This window comes from Oncorhynchus keta, chromosome 18 (assembly GCF_023373465.1).
Source record: "Oncorhynchus keta strain PuntledgeMale-10-30-2019 chromosome 18, Oket_V2, whole genome shotgun sequence".
Taxonomy (NCBI): domain Eukaryota; kingdom Metazoa; phylum Chordata; class Actinopteri; order Salmoniformes; family Salmonidae; genus Oncorhynchus; species Oncorhynchus keta.
In genome coordinates, this window is record NC_068438.1 from 12,512,801 (window position 1) to 12,534,363 (window position 21,563).

Here is a 21,563-nt window from a genome sequence, read left to right on the forward strand (position 1 = left end):
GTGTGTTAGCTGGGGCAAAACTTACACCAATCAGGCCCCGGGGGACTGAAATTGCCCACCCCTGGTGTAGGGGTTATTGAACATGTATTGATTTACTTTTGCTTATTTATTGATTAGAAATGATTTGGAAACCATTTGTCCTCCACATGACTCTAGATATATGCAATGGCCACTAGAGGGGAGAGATGTGTGCTAATGTCCAGGTTTAGCACAGGAGAGTGGATTATTTGTTATACCCAATTTCATAATGATGATATTACAAGAAAGGGGCTACACAGAACTACTTTATTTTTCATGAAAAGATGTGTGTCCATTGAATGACATACTAGATTCTGAATTAAACAAAGTGTGAGAATGACCGAAAGTGCACTTCATCAATGGTCACTAGCCCCCTCATGCATAGTAACCCCAGAGGAAGACTGCCACGGCCATCATAACCAGGGCATTAGCATCAACAACATGCTTCCAGAAGGGCTTCTCACTGATGTCAGGCAGCTCTTTGGATGCCTCGGTAACCTCCTCCTCTGTGAGCTCTGGGACCTGAGCGCCACTGACGCCACAGAACCAGCCAATGAGACGACAGATGCCTGATTTGGGTTCTTCAGCATCCACTAACAAAGGAAATAACACAAGATGATGGGCTTGTTAGACATTGCAGGTGCGTCAAGACAATCTACAAATCCCCTCACATAATAAATAAACTAATCGTAGATCAGTCAGTCCCAATTCACCAACAACGCATCATGGCTTTGATCTGTACGACTGTAGTGGAAGTATGTTCTCTCATACCTGGGCTGTCTTCAGACTTGTCTCTGCTTTTCTCCTCTGCCTCCCTGCGTGCTATCCTCCCCTTCACTTCCTGCTTCCAGTCAAGGTCATCCCTCTCTTCCTTGGAGTGGCGGAGGCTGAACACAAGACGGTGGAGCTAGGAGAAGAGCAGTTCTATCAGAAATCACTCACAGGGCATTACATGGGTAGATGCATACTACCATAGGTTTATTCATCTCTTGAGTTTATAGTAAATTCCCCTTGCATTAATATCTAATGGATGCAGGCATTTGATAAAACAGAATGTTGAGGCACACTGTCTGTTCTGCCTACGAGCACTCACATGTATGTTGTCTATGGCCGGTGTACAGTAGCTGACAAGCAGCACCAGGATGGAGGTGCAGAAGAAGAGCAGCACAGCGAAGTAGAGGTAATGGACCCCACACACCAGAGTGGGGCAGTCTGAGGGGAACAGGCAGCTGCCTGAGCCAAACCAAAACTCTGGCACCATACGGCACAGCCCCATAGCTAGGCCCCCCATCAGGCCCCAAAAAGCCCCCTGAAAGAAATAAAAATGTAGTACCAAAGTAAACAGAAGGAAATGTTCATCCAGTGGTATATGTCTGTATCCACAAAGAGTCTCAGTGTAAGAGTGCTGATGTAGAATCAGTTTGGCATTTCAGATCATAATGAATAAGGTTATATGAACGGGGGGGGGGGGCTGATCCTAGATCGGCAGTCCTACCTTGAGATGCCTTGTGAATACGGGCCCAGATGTCTCTCTCACATTCATAGGTTACATTGCCAATGCTTTCCCTATGTCTCTCTCAACAATGTGACTAGAACACAACACACCCTCTGACCTCACCTGCTCATTGACCCTCTTCACAAACACAGCCAGGAAGAAGACTGAGGCGATAGGCGGGGCCAGGTAGCTGGTCACTGATTGGATGTAGTCAAACAGCTGACCGCTCTGGGCCGCCTGGACCACAGGGATCCAGCAGATACTGACGGCTACGATGACGAGGACCCACACTCTGAGAGGGAGAGACGGAGTCAGTGAGAGGCAGACATTTTTATTGGAACATATGTTATATTGACCTACTCCAGCTAATGGTCTGGGACAGCTGAACTTTTCTACCTAAACCAAGTTTTTCTATGTAAACCAAGTGAAAAAAGGCCCAGACCTGCCAACGACCATGAGCTCGCTCTCTCTGGCCTGCGGTCTGAAGCGGGTCCAGATGTCCATGGTGAACAGGGTGCTGCTGCTGTTGAAGATGGAAGCCAGAGAGCTCATCAGGGCCGCCAGCATGACCGCCAGCATCAGGCCCCTCAGACCTGGAGGAGAGGAGAGGTGACGGGGGAGAGAGACAAATTGTGTGTGTAAAAAAAAAAAGAAATGTAATACGGTAAAAGTGTCACCCAGATCTGAGCGACTAGTTCAGCAGAGGAAAGAGACTTCTCACCATTGGGCATGACAGAGACCACCAGTTTGGGGTAGGCGATGTTGGAGCAGCCCACCTCCGTCCCACACACCTGCTTACACACCTCTGGCACCACACAACCCACCTCATCTGTCAACAGAGAGAAGACAGGCTGTTACCATGGAGCCCATAATGACAGGAGGAAAAGAGAGGGAACACCACACACACATATTCAGGGTAAAAGAGGTATAGCAAACTGTCTTTTACAGAGTCCTTTGCTGCGTGCTAGTTTCCCTGTTCATGAAACTCTCCACTCAACTCTGTGTCAATCCTATGATGGCATATTTTTGGGAACTCACTTGGGAAGAGCACGCGGCTGATCATTCCGGGGAACACCATAAGGAACATGGGGAGCAGTTTCAGGTATCCACACATGATGCAGCCCGCCTTTACATGGGTCAGACTGCGTGCCGCCAGGCAGCGCTGCACGATCACCTATACACACAGACATGGGGGAAGATACCAGATCAACTCAACCAACGATTTAATCTTCCCATCTGATCCATGTTGTTTCACATCCATCAAATTTAAGTATCTCTCACCATAGCAACAGAATGAGCAGAGGGGACATCAGCATTATGTCAAATTAGATGCAGTCAGCAATGTGCAGTTTTGAATGGGTCATCTACACTAAATGCACTATGAAATAAACCCACATATGAATTCCATCCACTGTGTTCCTATGAGCTTATTTACTTGGTCGGTGCACCAATACCAGCCACCCACGATGGCGATGCCAAAGAGGACCCCCGGCCAGGGCAGGTCCCCGGTCACGGGGTCCCTGAGCAGCTGGAAGGCATCGTCTCGGGGGGTGAAGCACTGGGGGGAGATGTTGTAGCGCTGGGGCTCCAGGGACTGGTACGTGGAGGGCAGTGCTAACTTGTACTTCTCCAGCAGGGCATTGTAGCCCCCCACCTCAAAAAAGGCTGAGGAAAAGGATGAGAAAGGAAGAGGGACACACACACACAATGTCACATAGGGAGCAGAGGTCAAGAGGAGTGGACTGGGAGGTCTATAGTGGGTCTACAGTGAGGCTGGGTCAAGGAAGTGGTTTACTAAAGGTGGGTGTGGATGAGAGAGGGAGGTTGGATGAAGGAGTGACTGAGTGGTGCACAGATTCACTAGACATGGCAGCTAATTGAACATAACCAGTTGAGTCATGAGTTAGAAACATTTATTAAAGTGTCACTTCACAATGATACAATAGATGACAATACAAAATACACATTTTAAAAGTCACATTGTGGACCACTGAAATAGTGTTTTGAGACACTAAATTCAGTAATTTAATTTGTAGGTACAGTACCCATAATACATGACATCATCTGAACATCATTGGTATCAGTTAGTACACGGTGCATTCAGAAAGTATTCAGAACCTTTCCCCTTTTCCACATTTTGTAAAGTTACATCCTTATTCTAAAATTAATTAAATCAAATATTTTCCTCATCAATCTGCACACAATACCCCATAATGACAAAGCGAAAACATTTTTGCAAATGTATTAAATAAAAACAGAAATACCTTAGTTACATAAGTATTCAGACCCTTTGCTACGAGACTCGAAATTAAGCTCAGGTGCATCCTGTTTCCATTGATCATCCTTGAGATGTGTCTACAACTTGACGAGTCCACCTGTGGTAAATTCAATTGATTGGACATAATTTGGAAAGGCACACATCGGTCTATATAATGTCTCACAGTTGACAGTGCATAAACCAAGCCATGAGGTCGATGGAATTGTCCGTAGAGTTCCGAGACAGGATTGTGTCGAGGCACAGATCTGGGGAACTGTGCTAAAACATTTTTGCAGCATTGAAGGTCCCCAAGAACCTGAGCCAATCCTCAGTAAAAGGCACATGACAGCTCGCTGTTTGCCAAAAGGCACCTAAAGGACTCTCAGACCATGAGAAACAAGATTCTCTGGTCTGATAAAGCCAAGATTGAACTCTTTGGCCGGAATGCCAAGCATCATGTCTGGAGTAAACCTGGCACCATCCCTATGGTGAAGCGTGGTGGTAACAGCATTATGCTGTGGGGATGTTTTTCAGCAGCAGGGACTGGGAGACTAGTCAGGATCAAGTGAAAGATGAACGAACAAACTACAAACGGATCCTTGATGAAAACCTGTTCCAGAGCACTTAGGACCTCAGACTGGGGTGGAGGTTCAACTTCCAACAAGACAACAACCCTAAGCACACAGCCAAGACAATGCAGGAGTGGCTTTGGGACAGGTCTCGGACTGTCCAGCCAGAGCCCGGACTTGAACCTGATCGAACATCTCTGGAGAGACCTGAAAATAGCTGTGCAGCGACGCTCCCCATCCAACCTGACAGAGCTCGAGAGGATCTGCAGAGAAGAATGGGAGAAACTCCCCAAAATAAAGGTGTGCCAAGCTTGTAGCGTCATACCCACGAAGACTCACGGCTGTATTCGCTGTCAAATGTGCTTCAACAAAGTACTGAGGAAAGGGTCTGAATACTTATGTAAATGGGGGGAAACTATTTAATCCATTTTAGAAAAAGGCTGTAACGTCACAAAATGTGGACAAAGTCAAGGGGTCTGATACTTTCAGAATGCTCTGTATATACACATGAATGCATAAACAAAAAGGACATTTAAGCACCGATAAAGAAGCTTCTCCATTTCTTGTTACTCCGTCATGTGTTGAGTAACAAGTGGAGTCAACAAGATGGAATGTGTGGCACTCTGGACACAGGACTCTGAACTTACCGAAACCTGTGAGGCTGAAGGCGCCAGCGATGATGACAAACGTCTGGACGGTGTCTGTGTACATCAGAGCAGCTAGGCCCCCTAGCGACACAGATTAATACGTTTGAAAGTTTCAAAAGTTTGAAAGTTTGTCTAGTACAGGGAAATGCCTTTCTTGACAACTCAAAACACAACAATGCAATGATCAATAACATGGTATTACTAGAAAAAAAACACAAGAAAGTAGAATAAGAAATATGAAATGCACAATAACGTAAATAAGTAAGCATACGTTCCAATACCATCTTTACATGTACAGGGATACTGGAGTGATAGAGGTAAATGTGTATAGAGGTAAGGTGACAAGACAACAATAACCCAGTTAATGAACAAACCACTGAGGTCATCTAGGACAGTGTTTCCCAAACTCGGAGTTGGGAAACACTCCTCTAGGATACACACACACAATACAATGATTATCTATTCACCTCTAGATGACCCTACACCCTCTTTGGGTTGAGAGTAACAGACAAAATACCTGAGGCCCTGTTTTTTCCCTATGGGTCATCTTTTCCAAACATGCCCTTTAATCGCGGACAGCCTATTCTTCTCCTTTCATTCTCCACATGTCCAATTCTCCCTTGGGCGTCCATTCATGTCTATCCTGTATCAATTCACTGTCAAGTGTCTTATCTACTTTAAGAGTTATCTGTGCTGCTTTGTATGTTCTTAAATGTAGATATATTTATCTATTTAAACAGTGACCCTTTCTCTCCTTTCTTATTTCACAGACAGTCAATGCTACTATTTCGGTGTCACCCCTATCTTGCTTATTTCCTGGCCCCCTTCTCCTCTCTGCTCTCAAACCTTCAAGGTCTCAGCAGTGCGGGAAGGGCTCCTCTGTCTGCACTTTTTCCTATCTTTTTCCTATCTGTCTGTAGCTCTTTATTAACAAAGTGTCTCACTGTTTGGCTTTATCTGAACTCATGGATTTTTGGGGGAAAAAACATGTCTATGGTGGCAATTTCTAAAGTCCTTACATAGGTTGATTAAGGTTATCTTGATCCTATCAATGATCCTGAATCACCACAGATGTCATATATCCCTGTCCACTTTATACTATTTGAATAAAAATCTTCTAGTATTCAAATGAAGCCAAAACGAATGCTAACTATATCATATGCTTTCTGTACTAATGAAATCTCTCCCTTCTAGAGTCCACTGTATTTTATCTAACAATAACATGGGTTAACCTTAAAATCAGTCACATCAATCATTTAATATATGTTGCATAGTGTGGAATACATTATTTACAGTAATTTACTATCCCTAAGAACTGCAACTTGTTTCTTTTCACTAATCATTTTAATGCTTATATAATCACTATTTATCTGGGGCGGCAGGGTAGCCTAGTGATTAGAGGTTGGACTAGTAACTGAAAGGTTACTAGTCCAAATCCCCGAGCTGACAAGGTACAAATCTGTCGTTCTGCCCCTGAACAGGTAGTTAACCCACTGTTCCTAGGCCGTCATTGAAAATAAGAATTTGTTCTTAACTGACTTGCCTAGTTAAATAAAGGTTCCATCTCAATGTATTTTCCTGCCCTATTTGCTTAAAATATGTCCTGTCCAAACCTCAATGTAATTTAATGTAATGAAAGCATTTTGTGCATAATTTGATCAAACAGATGTTACCTGTGACTGTGTACAGAGCTGTGATGGAGAGGAGGGCTATCACAGCCACATAGATGTTCCAGCCTAGAGCCTGCTGTATGAACACAGCCCCAGAGAACATGTCCACCTGGAGAGAGAGAGATGAGGAGACAGTCAGACTGGTCCACGGGTATGTTTATACCTCAATAAAACATACAGGAGTCTTAGCAATACCACAGATACAATCAATATTGAAGAAAATGTCATGATAAAGGACTGTGGGGGACGTTCATAGCATGTTACAAACAGTGCCCCATAGTGCTGTCCTAGACCAGGGCTCTCCAACCTTGTTTCTGGAGAGCTACCCTCCTTTGGGTTTTCGCTCCAACCCCAGTTGTAACTAACCTGATTCAGTTTATCAACCAGCTAATCATTAGAATCAGTTGTGCTAGATTAGGGTTGGAGCAAAAACCTACAGGACGGTAGCTCTCCACGAACAGGGTTGGGGAGCCCTGTCCTAGACTCACAGAGATTTTGGTGAAGATGTAGAGGAACAGAGAAATGACGGAGAGGTACAGACTGATCCTGGTTCCCCCAAACCTCTTCTTCAGGTACTGAGGCATTGTAATTACCTAAGCAACGGGAAATGCAGAAATTTCAGACAAATGGACACAAATCTCTGCAGTATGCCATGTTAGCTGGCATATAATGGTCTTGTGTAACTTACCCCCGCTGTGAGGTAAACGGGGACAAACAGCCAGCCCAATAGGAGCACGATAAACAATGCCTGGGTAGAGAAAGAGGGCTCCAATTTCAGAGGAATCTCAATTTCCTGATCAGCACATATTACAAGGTATTGTCACTGTGTATTGTACTCAAAACTCTGTAATAACATGTGATAACTTATTTTAAGGGGGCAAATTATACTTACATTCCACTCAAAACCCCCCACAGCAATTCCACTGGCTGCTCCGGTACCAGCAAGGCCCACAAAGTGACCACTACCAATATTACTGGCAAACAGTGATGCTCCAACCTGGAGAGAGAGACACAGGGGAGAACTGTTCAAGGAGAAACACATCCTCATGATGTGGCATGTGACACTTTGCTTCTGGAAAATCTGTGTCTGTGTCAACAGTGGAGTAATTAAACAAATACCAAAATACAGTTTTTGAGTGGAATTGTCCTTGAACACACATACAGGCTGTATTGTATACAATGGGACTGGGCAAGACAGGAAAGGTGACTGGAAGCTAAAACTAGCAGAAGAAGAGACCCAAAGGGTTAGTTAAAATACAAGAGTTGTCAAAGGGGTTAAAGGTCAAGTTGAACTCACTGGCCACCATGTCATGGTCCGTCCTGCCAAAAAGTAGCCTCCCACAGTTCCACGGTTGGTCCGGAACATAGACTGGAAGACAGGACATTCACTGGATGTAAGCCCTAGGCGATGGTTTACCTCATGACATGGTTTACCTCTACTCTATTGTACATGTGAATAAGTGGAATATGACCTAATATGACATAACATCATTATGATAAATTATACATGGAAATAATCATGTATAACTTACAACTATGTAGGCTACAGACAGATATCCAGATAGGTGTAACTACTAACCCAGACGCCTACGCCAATGACCAGAATGAAGTAGCCAATTATGACCAAGATATCAGCTAGATTATTAATGGTCTTCGTCGCCGGTGTGGTCTCAGACGTGTGGTTCTCCATTTCTCAACAAAACTGAAGAACGGCGTCAACGGGCCTAATAATGTCAAACCAAAGGGTATCAGTCCAAGACTGAAAGGATAATGATAATACGAGTGTCTATTAAATAGAGGGCTCACTCCCTAACGTTCGATAAGAGAAATGCCAGGTGAAGGAGAGGAGAGAATAGTCAGAGTGGATGGTCAGTAAGACCTTTGGTCAACAGGAAAAGAGACTGACTCAAGGAGTTTATTAATGACAGTAATAATTAACGCAGGCCTCTTCACTTATACACATGGTTTAGTTCTAGTAAAAAAAATTAAAGCTCCATTAGTTCAGTCCAACCTTCTATCGTAAACATGTCGAAAAAAATTGATTTTCTCTTCCATGTGAAAATTATTATATTGGTAACTTAATTCAATTGTTACAGGTGTTAACATTTGGTTTACCGTGACCCAAAATGTGCCTAAAGCAAGAACAAAGACTAAATCCGCTGTCATATTGGTCTCTGACCAAAGGCTACACAACTACAAAGACCCTGCTGTAAATGTGTTGAGCGAGACTACGAGATGTCTGCATGAGTGACTAGGAGACCGTCCATTCTAAATGTGACTTGGGTTAATGATTTCTTCTCTTTTTAGTAACATACACAAAATGACAGAATGACAAACGGACCGATGGACCTGTTGTCGTAGCCCAGAGAGGAACATTGTAAAACAGGAGAATAATCCCAGAAATCTTAAGCAAATATGTCCTTTAATCATTTGATAGAATAACTGCCATCAAATTATCAATTTGTCTTTCAGTTCAAAAACATAAATCAGATTACATGAGTGAGGTGGTGTTTTTCTTAAGGGGTATGAGGTATTGGGGGGATCCCTTGTTGTTACATTCCATAATCCAACGTTCACTCCCTAACACATTTGCACTCTTCACACAGCTCTATGGAGCAAAGGGACGTGCTCAACTAAAATCCCAAATAAACTTGCCCATCTAAAAACCAAAAGGTGTCAGGTATTCTGCAGGATCTGCCTGCTTGTGGTAAGTAAGTAACCCATACATCTGGAAATTAAATCTAATTATGTGGTCTGTAATCTGAACCAAAAAAAAAACAGAATTTTCAGAAATGAATTGTATTAAGATCTTAATATTTAAAATTCTAGCATGGATTACACAGTTGTTTGAGTGTGGAGACTTGGGTGCAATAGTGATTACAAAACCACACTATCCTGTCTGATGATAACACGATCTGATTGAAGGAGTGTTAGGGTGAATAGCGATGAAGAGAAACTGACCAAAAATAACAAGTGACTAAAATCTAGGTCATGTTTATTAGAGAAAAAAAATAAAAATAAAAATTACAAAACATGTTGCAACGCAAACCAAAAATGAATGTATAGGTCATTGGACAAGTCCAGGTAGGTAGTCCTTCCCTGTTTCAGCTCATTTTATTCTGTTTGGTGCCTAATGAACATGGGACCCTGGAATCACTGAATAGTGAAAGACTAAAGTTACACGAAAGTGGGATCCTTTGGTGAATTTCAGGAAGTTTGGGATAGAAAATAAATAAAAAATGAAAACACCTCATCAAATTTCAATAAACAAATGTAAACCCTGCCAAACATTCACAACATGGGAATTTAACGGCTGCATAGGCCTATAAATTGGCAAAGGCTGAGGATGTGTGTTCAACAGGCAAACAATTTTCAAACCATTTAAATGCATTCAAATCATTTTTGAGAAGGACTTGAGCATTTTTGTGGCAAACGGTGGTTACATTCAGACGCGAGTCCCTTCCCCCCCACTGTCTCAAGTGTTAAAAATTAATAACATTTCATTTCATTATTGAAACCCCATGAATGCTGGTCTTAGCCACAGCTCATTAGTCCTGCTGTGGCTAGTCATCATCAGGATTGCGGTCCTCCCGAGCCAGTCTCAGTCGGGACAGGATGTGTTTCTTGGGGAACTTGAGGGTGGTACAGCCGAACTGGCTGACTCCCCCCGTGTCTCCGGGTAGTTTCTCCCGTCTCTGGACCCAGCTGCGCCAGCCAGGCTTCCAACAGTACACACTGTCATAGAAACGAGAGCCGTTCTCCCCGCCCAGCACGTATATCCTGCGTTTCCACCTGGCCACGCCTCCGGCAGCGATCCGCCTCGGCAGCCCTGGGAAAACCACCGGACTAGGGGCTCGGTCGCTCCCCCCGCTCCTCTCTGCCACCACCGCCCCAGTCACCTCCCGCTCTACCCCTGAGCCCCGGCCCTCCCTGAAGAACAGCACCCGCCCTGTGGCGTCCAGAGGTTCCAGATGGGTGTAGTTTCCATCTATAAACTTTGTGGCGTCCCTCATGTAGCCTCCGATGGCACAGACCCCTCCCCGCACCGCCACCCCTCCTGCCAGGCAGGTGGCGCCAGAGTCCAGTCCCACACGGGTCCATGAGTCAGTCAGGGTGTGATAGATTAGCACGCCAGCGTGCACCACAGCCCGGTTCTGCTCCAGCGTGGTGCCGCCCAGAAGGTAAATGCGGCCGCGCAGGGCGGCACAGGCAAAGGAGCGCAGCGGCAGGGGCAGACGGGGCCCAGGGCCCCACTGAAGAGTGGCCAGGTCCAGGATCTCACAGGAGTCCAGCATGGCTCCTCTGTTGCAGCCCCCCAGGGCGTAGAGTGACTCCCCACAGCCCAGCAGACCCAGCATGGCCCGGGGCTGCACCATGGGCAACCGCTCCTGCCAGCGATCCAACACAGAGTCATACTCATGGACCTCCGTGGACACCGTGCCCCCCCGCAGGATGCCCCCCGCTACGAACAGCCGCCCCCCGATGGCCGTGCAACCTGGGCACAGCAGAGAGCCCAGGGCAGCCAGCTTCTCCCATTTCCCTGTACGTGGGTCGAAGCAGTCCACAGTGAAGTCCCTCTCGTTCAGCGACTCGTCCTCCCGCGGCTTCAGGTCCACACACACAATCTTCTTCTCGAACATGCCTTCCCGGGGCCTCAGTGGGCCTCCCAGGCCCTCCCCGGCTGCCGCAGAGCCCAGCTCCTGGCTCAGCCGCCGGCTCTCCTCCAGGGACAGCAGGCCGGGGCGGAGGTGGTGGAGCAGGGCCGGCATGTGGCTGTAACGGTCCAGGGGCCGGTGCTCGGCCCAGCGGCGTGCCGCGTCGTACACCTCTGCCTCAGAGTCTACGCCCAGGCGGTCAGATCCCAGCAGGCTGCCCAGGGTGCCTGGGTCCAACAGGAGGAAGTCCTTTTGGCGGGCCACGCGGGGGAAGTGCTGGGCCACCAGCCTCAGAGAGGCCCTCAGGAGCAGCTGGTCGTGGTGGGAGCGGGCCAGAGAGTACATACCCAGGCAGTTGTCCACAGACAGGTGTTCAAACAGGAACCTATGGACACACACAGATGTTTGAGGATGGAAAACCAGACAATAAAAGATGGCTTTTAAAAATGCTATCAAAACTCTGTCAGTTACTGAACTGCACAGGCTTAAGAGTATCAGCAGCATTCTGGACCGGGGAAAAGACAACCTATCTGTGTCAGGCAGCACGGACTATATAGTTACCTAGAGCACAGGTCCTGCAGGGGCATTACTTGAAGCCGATTGGCCGCCACAAACAGGTCTTCGGCCGTGTCCAAGCAGAGTCCTGCCTCCCCAGTGTAGACGAACTGGATGACAGTCTCCATGACTGAAGGCGTCACCTCCTCCAATCGGATCTCAGTGAGACGGGACTCCACCAACGGGCTAGTGAACATGGCACGGAAATACGGGCTGACGGCTGCCAAGAGGACTCTGAAGAGAGGCAGAAGCACGACGTCATTCACATAAGGGTGAGATAGGGTGTAACTACAATGAACTGCAGGACACTGGAGTACTGAAACGGCAGCAGGCATCTGAGTATGTGTCACATATTCCTTTGTGTGTAGCAACATGCACTGTCTGGATGTCTATGGTACACTAGAATTGAGAGAAGATCATTGACCCTACCTGTGACACATAAACCTCTTCCCCTCCACTAACAGAGTGACGTCACACAGCTGCTGAGCATCCAGTAGCTGCTTCAACCCTGACGGAGAGAAGAAGTAAAGAGTGAGGAGATAGAAAGAGACTTATGATATAGGCAGCACATGAGTGATGCATTCATTTGGATGTTCCCATTCCACCGGACCATGTGTGACGTAGTCTCCTAAAGGAGTGGTGCTGTCGTCGGGAAAGTCCTCTTCTTCGGAGTCGCTGTCCGAGAGGGGCTCCCCGCCCCCACTGTCCCCATCCTGCCAGGGCTGTGGCCGCCAGGTATTCGTTCCTCCACGGACTGCACTCATCTGAAGATAGTCAAGCGTTGACATAATATACATGGGAATATCAGGAATCTTTAACAACAAAACACATTATTTCTGTCTCAAGGAGCCAGATACACAAGATGGTGGTCAGTTATAATTATGATTTGATGTAGTTCGATCTTAGTAATCTATTTAAGAGTAATTAGCTCTCAAAGGCAACATTCCCAAGTCCTCTTTCTTATTGAGAAAATCAACAGGGTACATTCAGGAATAGTGACACAAAATGACAACAATGTTGTTGACTTTACCTTGATTAAAGGGAGACTACCCTACTTGGTGGTCCTGTCCTGGGCTCCGATTGTGTGTATGTCACCAGGGGCCAGACAGTTAGTAGCTTCACCTTTAAGCCCGATTGTCTGTAGTCAGTCAAGAAGGGAAGCTGACAGTTGCCATCCGTGTGTCCCACCCTCCGATCCGCCTGTCCTGGTCTGAATGAGTACGGCCTCCAGTGTGGGGTGCAGCACGGCTCATGGTTCTCAGAACCAGCTGCGGCTAGCTAACGTTAGTTAGCAACTGCTGAATGCAGCCAAAGCACCCCTTTCTGTCTTATCCGGGGAATCAGTAAATCATGGCAAGAAATACAAACAACTCAAACGCATTACAGTTGTTAAAAATATGAAAAACTGGTTGTATTGTCCCAGGACCTGCCTGACTATTGTCGGCCGCACAATTCACTTTTCCCCCTGTCCCAACTGCATTACCGCAATGCAATAGTTCAGCTAGTCTCATTGGCTAGCCTTTGAACCGGTTCACGGATGTGACGTTTTGTTTTGGACTCGTGCGCCTTATTTGATAACTAAAGCAAATTTATGCGATATGCGATATTCTACTTTCTAAACAATACATTTGTTACAGATTTTGCTCATTTAATTTTCAGGTCCCGTCATTTCATTGGCTGTCTCATTTAGTTCCGCCTCTATTTACCAACCTACTTCCGCATTGAAACATGGCGACTTGCATTGGCATGGTTACCCGGCTTTGCACATAGAACGTCTTAAAACCGATTTCAAGACGCTTTACAAGGCAGGGAACGAAAGTATTTACCCCCAGCCGCTCCACACATGAGATGCGAAGTTGTCTGTACGAACATGTCCGCGAGGAAAGTGACAAAGTCATTGCCAATGTGGAGACTCGGAAAGGGGATCTACGGGGAGAAGATGTCAGGGAGATTGTAAGCGTTTCTGTATATCCCATCTCACCACACCATGTTGAATACTGTAGATGCAGCCTAGTTACATGCGCTTTGCATGCTCTCTTGACCATCAAGTCATTGAAATGTCTTTGATGTGCAAGAGAGATTGCCTCTGTGCTTTCATATGCTCTGTCTGTCATTTGAAGTACATTCATATGAATACAGCCTCCCTGGATGTGGCAGTGTAGGCTGCTGCATTTGTATCAATCACATTGCCTGGTCTCTATAGGCCTACGTCAGTGGTGTGTTTCTGATGCAAGTGTGTGTTGCAAGTGTGTGTTTGGCAGCAACTTGAGGTGGTGCTTGAGGAAATCTCACAGCTGGAGGAGCAGAAGAAAGTGATAATCACAGAGTTCGGGCTCTTGTGGTCAGTTGATATATTGACAATGATGCCAATAACTGTGCCTCGAAACATTGTTTTCATGTTATGATGAGATATTATTTTGTGGGCTTATTGTGATCAGCATTTTCCTTCTCTTCACAGGATCAGAATAACAAGAAAGCCCTAGCTAATGTACTGTATGTTCTGTCTTGCCTGCTGTGACCTTATGGTATTTTCACTTAACATCAAGGCTGAATAGAAAGAATACCCTTGTGGAGTAAGTAAACCATTATCTTCTTCAGATTCCTGAGTTCAAGGAGGCTACGAAGGACGATCGGGAGATCCGCCACCGGCTGAGCCAGCTTTACCCCCGAGAACACTATGGCTGAGCCCTGAGGCTGCCCAACACCACACACCCCAATGTGGTGAGAATACACACCTTACTAGACCTTTAACTATAAGGAGACATTTTTGAATACCAACATGCAGGACTATGTGAAATAAAATAATGAAAATGGTCATAAAAAACACAGAATTGAAACAGCACTATATACATCATAACAACTGTAGCAGTGATGAATAAATGTCTCCCTACTTTGAAAGCAAATCTGTTTTTTTCCTTCTCTCTCAGGGGTTTATACCAATGGTTGTGCCAGACATGCTGAAGGGGGCTGTATTTGTGAGTATCTGACTCTATCCTTCATTTACACTACAGTATGCACGGCAGACATGCATGCATAACAATATTCAAACTGGAAAAAGAGAGTGAGGCATTCAGAGATGTGTGTACCTAGTTTTGAGCCAGTTTTCACAAGTAACATTTCTCCAAACTGACACGTTCTCTCTTTCTTTTTCTCTTTCCTTCTCTGGCTCTCTCTCAATCTTCCTCACTCATACATACAGGAGGGTTGTGAAATCCAGCCTCATGCCCACAGGTCTCAGGTGTACTCTCTGGACCCCACCTGCTTCCATGACCTCAACCTGGCTGGCACGGGGGAGATGGGCGTAGCAGGTGAGGCCATGAGTTAGGCTACGATGGGGAGGTTGTGGGGTAAGGTCACCTGTGTGGGTGGGAATGGACATGCCATGGAAAAACCAGAATGACTAGCAGCGATATACTAGTGTGCAGTTGTTGCTGTATCAACAAAGTTTCCTTTTCTCTTCTAGGTTATTTTATGGACCATGCTGTTAACTGGAAGGACCTTCCTGTCATGTGAGGCACTTTCTGTGTATTCGGTTTGATTTGCTGACAACCCAGTGTAACATACAAGTGTATATGTGTTTTTATTAGAGATGAATGGTCCGATTTTCCCATTGTAGGCCTGTGTGCAGTAGCCCATGTTACAGGGCTGAGACGGACACAGGCAGAGAGACTTGGGGCCTTTACAGAGTACATCACTTCAACAAGGTAACGGGAAACAAAGCCAAATATTTTAGAATCAACCAAGGACCAAGTCGTCCACCGTATTTGATGTGTGGTGTTAAAGTACCCTTGTGTCCTCATCCTCTGCTTGTGTCTGTCCAGGTGGAGATGTTTGTTGTGACTGCAGATGAGACTGGGGAGGAGAGCTCTCAGATGCCGGAGGAGTTCCTGTCCCTGCAGAAGGAGATCTCCTCCCTGGAGCTCCACTATAGGTCAGTGCTCCTCTCTGGCTCTCTGCATACACTCAATGTGGCTGGATAGATGCATAGCTTATGCTTTGAGTTGCACTGTACAGTGTATTTTGACATTTGTACACATCATAGCCATATATTTACATATACACTACTGTTCAAAAGTTTGGGGTCACTTAGAAATGTCCTCGTTTTTGAAAGAAAAGCATTTTTTATTTTTATTTAAAATGACATCAAATTGATCAGAAATACAGTGTAGACATTGTTAATGTTGTAAATGACTGTTGTAGCTGGAAACGGCAGATTTTTCACATGTCCATTTTCAGAAAGGGACAGTGTGTGTGCCTTGTGCCTCGCAGCCCTGTCCGGGGATGGAGGTGATTTTGAAATACATCGGACCGAACCAGCCCAATCGCATGCCCCGCCCTGTCCCAAAGCCCAGATGACATCATGCACCAACACTCTTACATCAACAGAACAACTGAAGCCTTTCCATCTACAGTTGAAGTCGGAAGTTTACATACACCTTACACAAATACATTTAAACTCAATTTTTCACAGTTCCTGACATTTAATCCTAGTCAAAATTGCCTGTTTTAGGTAAGTTAGGATCACCATTTTATTTTAAGAATGTGAAATGTCAGAATAATAGCAGAATGATTTTATTTCAGCTTTTATTTCTTTCATCACATTCCCAGTGGGTCAGAAGTTGACATACTCTATTAGTATTTGGTAGCATTGCCTGTAAATTGTTTAACTTGGGTCAAACGTTTCAGGTAGCCTTCCACAAGCTTCCCACAATAAGTTGGGTGAATTTTGGCCCATTTCCTCCTAACAGAGCTGGTGTAACTGAGTCAGGTTTGTAGGCCTCCTTGCTCGCACACACTTTTTCAGTTCTGCCCACAAATGTTCTATAGGATTGAGGTCAGGGCTTTGTGATGGCCACTCCAATACCTTGACTTTGTTGTCCTTAAACTCTTTTGCCACCACTTTGGAAGAATGCTTAGGGTCATTGTCCATTTGGAAGACCCATTTGCGACCAAGCTTTAACTTCCTGACTGATGTCTTGAGCTGTTGCTTCAATATAGCCACATAATTTCCCTTCCTCATGGTGCCATCTATTTTGTGAAGGGCACCAGTCCCTCCTGCAGCAAAGCACCCCCACAATATGATGCTGCCACCCCCGTGCTTCACGTTGGGATGGTGTTCTTCGGCTTGCTAGTGTGAGGATTTATGTCTATGCTCTATAACCCGCTACCATATTACGTAAGATTGAATTGTTTGAACAGCAGCTGCTTTGTGTGTGTGTGTGTGTGTGTGTGTGTGTGTGTGTGTGTGTGTGTGTGTGTGTCAAGAACTGAGCAACATGGTGTGACTGCTGTATGTTGCAAAACTGTAGATAACAGCTGCTTTGTGTGTGTGTGTGTGTGTGTGTGTGTGTGACAAGAACTGAGCAACGTGGTGTGACTACTGTATGTTGCAAAACTATAGATAGGCGGGTACAGGGAGGGGAGGCTCATCACGAGGTTTAACTGACGTGGAGAAATACAGTAACACAATGACAAGAATAACACAATGACAAGATAACAGGAACGGAGTAGTTGCAGCAACTAGAGTGTGATACCAGAACAGTAAGAATCTATACATCGATGGAGGGAGGACTCCAAGAAGCATCAAGAGGCGGGGACCAGCCTGAGCGCCTACGATAGGCTGAGCAAGTCTAAACCACGATCAGCCTCTACTGTGATAGGCCAACAGACGAGTTGGAACTACGTCTATCACAGTATAAGAACAGCTGTATATTTACTTCTAGTTAGTTCTCTGTTAACCCTGCGTGGTGACACATTGAACCCGTATATACGAAAATTGCATTTACCATTTATTGCTTACTTACAGTTTTTTCCAACTGCTTACACACGTTTTCAAAACTGTCTCCTTTTTTTCAAATCTCTACACACAATTTTCAAAACTGCACATGCAAAATGCCTCGCATCTCCTTCAAAATGTAACACTGCATTCAAAATGACATAAACACATGTCAGAATGAAGCATTTGCATCAAATGGCAAACACTACTTTCATAATAGTACATTTTTGGATATACCATGTAAACACTGTTGTTCTAAATCTGAAGCTCTTTGGTCTTTCATAGGCGTATATCTACATTTCAATACAATATTCTACAGTGAAAGTAATCTGCTGAGAGGGGTAACAAGTACACTGTAAACACCAATGCAATGTAGAAACAGAAAATATTTATTAGGCCAAACATTACTGTTGTATACAGTAGCATACAACAAAAGTATATTCTTTAGAATACAGTAAAGAACACAATTGTGTGTGTGGGGTCCCGGGGGGCAGTCACCAGTGCTAAGCTACGCTTCATCTCTTCTCCGGCCTGGGTCTGGCCACAATACTTTGTCCACATCACATGATACGTTTTCTCTTGCCAAACATCGAGGGAAGTATCTCCTAGCATGGCTTATCCAACCTTGGACAGAGGCAACCTCTATGTCCCCACATGCGTCCTCCATTGCCTGGAGAAGCGGCATGCGGGCATAGGATTGGCAATCATATACTTTCCATCACCAGGCTGAGAAGAATTCCTCTATGGGATTTAGAAAAGGTGAATATGGGGGTAGGTACAAAACTATACAACATTGTGGATGGATGGCAAACCAGTTTTGGACCAGAACAGCCTGGTGAAAACTAATATTGGCCCATAAAACCACAAATCTAGCAGGCTCCTGATCTGGATCAGGGACAAGCATTGTGTAAATTGCATCCAAAAAAGTGAGCATAGTGTACGGACCCAGTGTGGCATTGTGATGGAGGACCCCGTTTTGAGTGATGGCAGCACACATAGTTATATTATCCCCACGCTGTCCAGGGACATTGGTAATTGCCCTCTGTCCTATTACATTTCTTCCGCGGTGCCTGGTTTTGGTGAGGTTGAAGCCAACCTCATCCACATAAATAAATTCATGGCGAATTTCATGGGCATCCAGCTCCAATACTCTCTGTAAAAGACAAAAGAATATACAGATGAGGAAATATGGTATGTCTGAGGTACTGGAAGTAGTGTTGCATACATACCTCTACAAAGTCATGTCGCATATTCTTGACTCTGTCAGAGTTTCTCTCAAATGGCACCTTGTAAAGTTGTTTCATCGTCACTCGGTGGTGCCGTTGGAGGATGCGTTGTATGGTCGACAGGCTGACAGCATTGATGTTGGTAAATATGGTGTCATTATTCAAGATATGCTCTCTTATTTCTCAAATCTCAATTACATTGTTGGCCAAAACCATATTTATAATTGCAGTCTCTTTTACATCTGTAAACAAGCGTCCTCGTCCTCCATGATGTCTTTGCCTTTCCACTCTGTACAGAATTCAAACACAGTATGTGTTCAGCATAGGAACTGTAAACAATGTACAACAAAATGTAGTACAGCATGATAACCAACCTCATTCATTCAATGCAGTGCAGTAAATGGATGGCTTAGACTAGAGTTACAAATGTTTATGCAATACTATGCAGTCATATGTATTTTACAGTACATTACTGTAATGCTAAAATAGTCATTAGATAGTTGCATACCTGTTCTTATTTCTGAAGGTTCGAATTATGGACGCCACTGTAAATCGACTCAAGTTGGGCTGGACTCTCAGTCCAGCCTCTCTCATGGTCAAACCGTGGTTGATCACATGATCAACAAGTGTTGCCCTAATCTCATCAGAGATGGCTCTCCTTCCTTCTCTTCTTTGCCCTAGTCCTCTTCTTCCTCTTCCTGTCCCTCCTACTCCTCTTGCTCTCTGTCCATTGTTGACATCCATTGTTCAAAACAGGTAATCTGACCTTTGACCTATTTATAGGCCTATACTACAGTAAAGCAGTGATTGGTTAGTGTTCAGTTAAGCTATTAGTGTTTGCACATGTGAGGAGTGTGTGTGTGACCTGGTGAATAAGTGTAGCATTTTGATTGGTTGTGTTTGGAAAAGGAAAGCAAGTCACTTCCTGTTAGATTGTGTTCTACTTGTCCTGATACCAGATTCAATTGATGCAACACTAACAGTAGCCTCCCCCTTTTTCCTCCAAACATAACGATGGTCATTATGGCCAAACAGTTCTATTTTTGTTTCATCAGACCAGAGAACATTTCTTTAAAAAGTACGATCTTTGTCCACATGTGCAGCTGCAAACTGTTGTCTGGCTTGTTTTATGACGGTTTTGGAGCAGTGGCTTCTTCCTTGCTTAGCGGCCTTTCAGGTTATGTTGATATAGGACCTGTTTTACTGTGGATATAGATACTTTTGTACCTGTTTCCTCCAGCATCTTCACAAGGTCCTTTGCTGTTGTTTTGGAATTGATTTGCACTTTTCGCACCAAAGTACATTCATCTCTAGGAGACAGAACACGTCTCCTTCCTGAGCTGTATGACGGCTGCATGGTGTTTATACTTGCGTACTATTGTTTGTACAGATGAACGTGGTACCTTCAGGCATTTGGAAATTGCTCCCAAGGATGAACCAGACTTGTGGATGTCTACATTTTTTTATTTTCTGAGGTCTTAGCTGATTTCTTTTGATTTTCCCATGATGTCAAGCAAAGAGGCACTGAGTTTGAAGGTGGGCCTTGAAATACATCCAAGGGTCCACCTCCAATTGACTCAGGCTAATTGACATCATTCATCAGAAGCTTCTAAAGCCATGACATAATTTTCTGGAATTTTCCAAGCTGTTTAAAGGCACAGTCAACATAGTGTATGTAAACTTCTGACCCACTGGAATTGTGATACAGTGAATGATAAGTGAAATAATCTGTTTGTAAACAATTGTTGGAAAAATGACTTGTGTCATGTACAAAGTAGATGTCCTAACCAACTTGCCAAAACTATAGTTTGTTAACAAGACATTTGTGGAGTGGTTGAAAAAATGAGTTTTAATGACTCCAACCTAAGTGTATGTAAACTTCCGACTTCAACTGTACATCAAGAGAACAACTGAAACCTTTGCATCTACAAGTTGACTTATTCTGTGTAGCTCTGCCTCTGCCATGTAAATATATTAACGTCATACTGTTTGTGAATGTGTGTCACGATGACACTATCATAAACTGTCCTATTTTGGTCCGCAAAAGATTAAAACTGCATTAAATTAAAAGGTCATAATGTTTTCTCACCGCTCGTGTTGATCATTAAAGAATTCCAGATCTGCAACCACACAGTGGGCTACCTTCAGAGAACACAATTCCGCTCTAACAAATCTAGACTCTTATTATATACTCAGAAACAGCATATTACGGCAAATAAGTATTTCAGTGGTGGTTTTATTCATTGGGCCCCTGTTTATGCCCCACATAGGTGCAGTGCTGAGCCTGTGGCTGAACAGATTGCTCTATCAGGGGCTAATCATTCAGGAGTGAGATCACAGGGTCCTTCACACCTACTGCCTCGAAGTACTAGCACACTGGGATTACTGGGTGAAGAGGCTCCAAACAGAGCTGTAATTACTGTGTTCCTATCCTTAATGCTGGGAAATGGATTAGAATAGAATTGGTAATGAAGCCCAGATGTGTAACGTGCCCCTCCAATAGCCAGAAAACACTGGCAAAGATGTGGACAAAATGCTGTGCCCATTAGACTGGGCATTACTTGTCATCAACTCTAAATGTGTAATCAATTGTGCTAGACACTCCTATAATAACACATCATGGAAATGTACACTACTTGTCAAATGACATGTTTTAATCTCCGTTCCCCCTCTTTACATAAAGCATGCATGCCTA

General features: G+C 44.7%; 3 protein-coding genes across 4 annotated transcripts; 1 reads left to right on the plus strand and 2 right to left on the minus strand.

The window, feature by feature from the left end:
- Positions 1–272: 272 nt before the first annotated feature.
- Positions 273–9,260, minus strand: LOC118397279 (sodium/glucose cotransporter 2). The gene is made up of 15 exons (XM_035791887.2): positions 8,236–9,260; positions 7,954–8,025; positions 7,549–7,653; positions 7,345–7,404; positions 7,145–7,249; positions 6,660–6,765; positions 4,987–5,067; positions 2,949–3,178; positions 2,552–2,687; positions 2,235–2,342; positions 1,956–2,106; positions 1,637–1,805; positions 1,112–1,327; positions 790–925; positions 273–611 (listed from the first exon to the last, which is right to left on the minus strand). Exons 1-15 carry the CDS (start codon positions 8,344–8,346, stop codon positions 394–396), a joined length of 2,004 nt encoding a protein of 667 aa, XP_035647780.1. The 5' UTR covers positions 8,347–9,260; the 3' UTR covers positions 273–393.
- Positions 9,261–9,634: 374 nt separating this feature from the next.
- On the minus strand, positions 9,635–13,536 carry LOC118397280 (kelch-like protein 12). The gene is made up of 5 exons (XM_035791888.2): positions 12,897–13,536; positions 12,477–12,630; positions 12,296–12,374; positions 11,873–12,100; positions 9,635–11,696 (listed from the first exon to the last, which is right to left on the minus strand). The coding sequence occupies exons 2-5, from the start codon at positions 12,628–12,630 to the stop codon at positions 10,220–10,222; spliced, it is 1,938 nt and encodes a 645-aa protein (XP_035647781.1). The 5' UTR covers positions 12,897–13,536; the 3' UTR covers positions 9,635–10,219.
- Positions 13,537–13,596: 60 nt separating this feature from the next.
- On the plus strand, positions 13,597–17,687 carry LOC118397281 (serine--tRNA ligase, mitochondrial-like). Of its 2 annotated transcripts, none has more exons than XM_035791889.2 (8): positions 13,597–13,819; positions 14,465–14,587; positions 14,794–14,841; positions 15,066–15,174; positions 15,330–15,375; positions 15,483–15,570; positions 15,688–15,797; positions 16,103–17,687. In XM_035791889.2, exons 3-8 carry the CDS (start codon positions 14,806–14,808, stop codon positions 16,155–16,157), a joined length of 444 nt encoding a protein of 147 aa, XP_035647782.1. In that variant the 5' UTR covers positions 13,597–13,819; positions 14,465–14,587; positions 14,794–14,805; the 3' UTR covers positions 16,158–17,687. The 2 variants fall into 2 exon arrangements, with proteins under 2 accessions (XP_035647782.1, XP_035647783.1); XM_035791890.2 differs by having other exon boundaries at positions 16,136–17,687.
- The last annotated feature ends 3,876 nt before the right edge of the window (positions 17,688–21,563 follow it).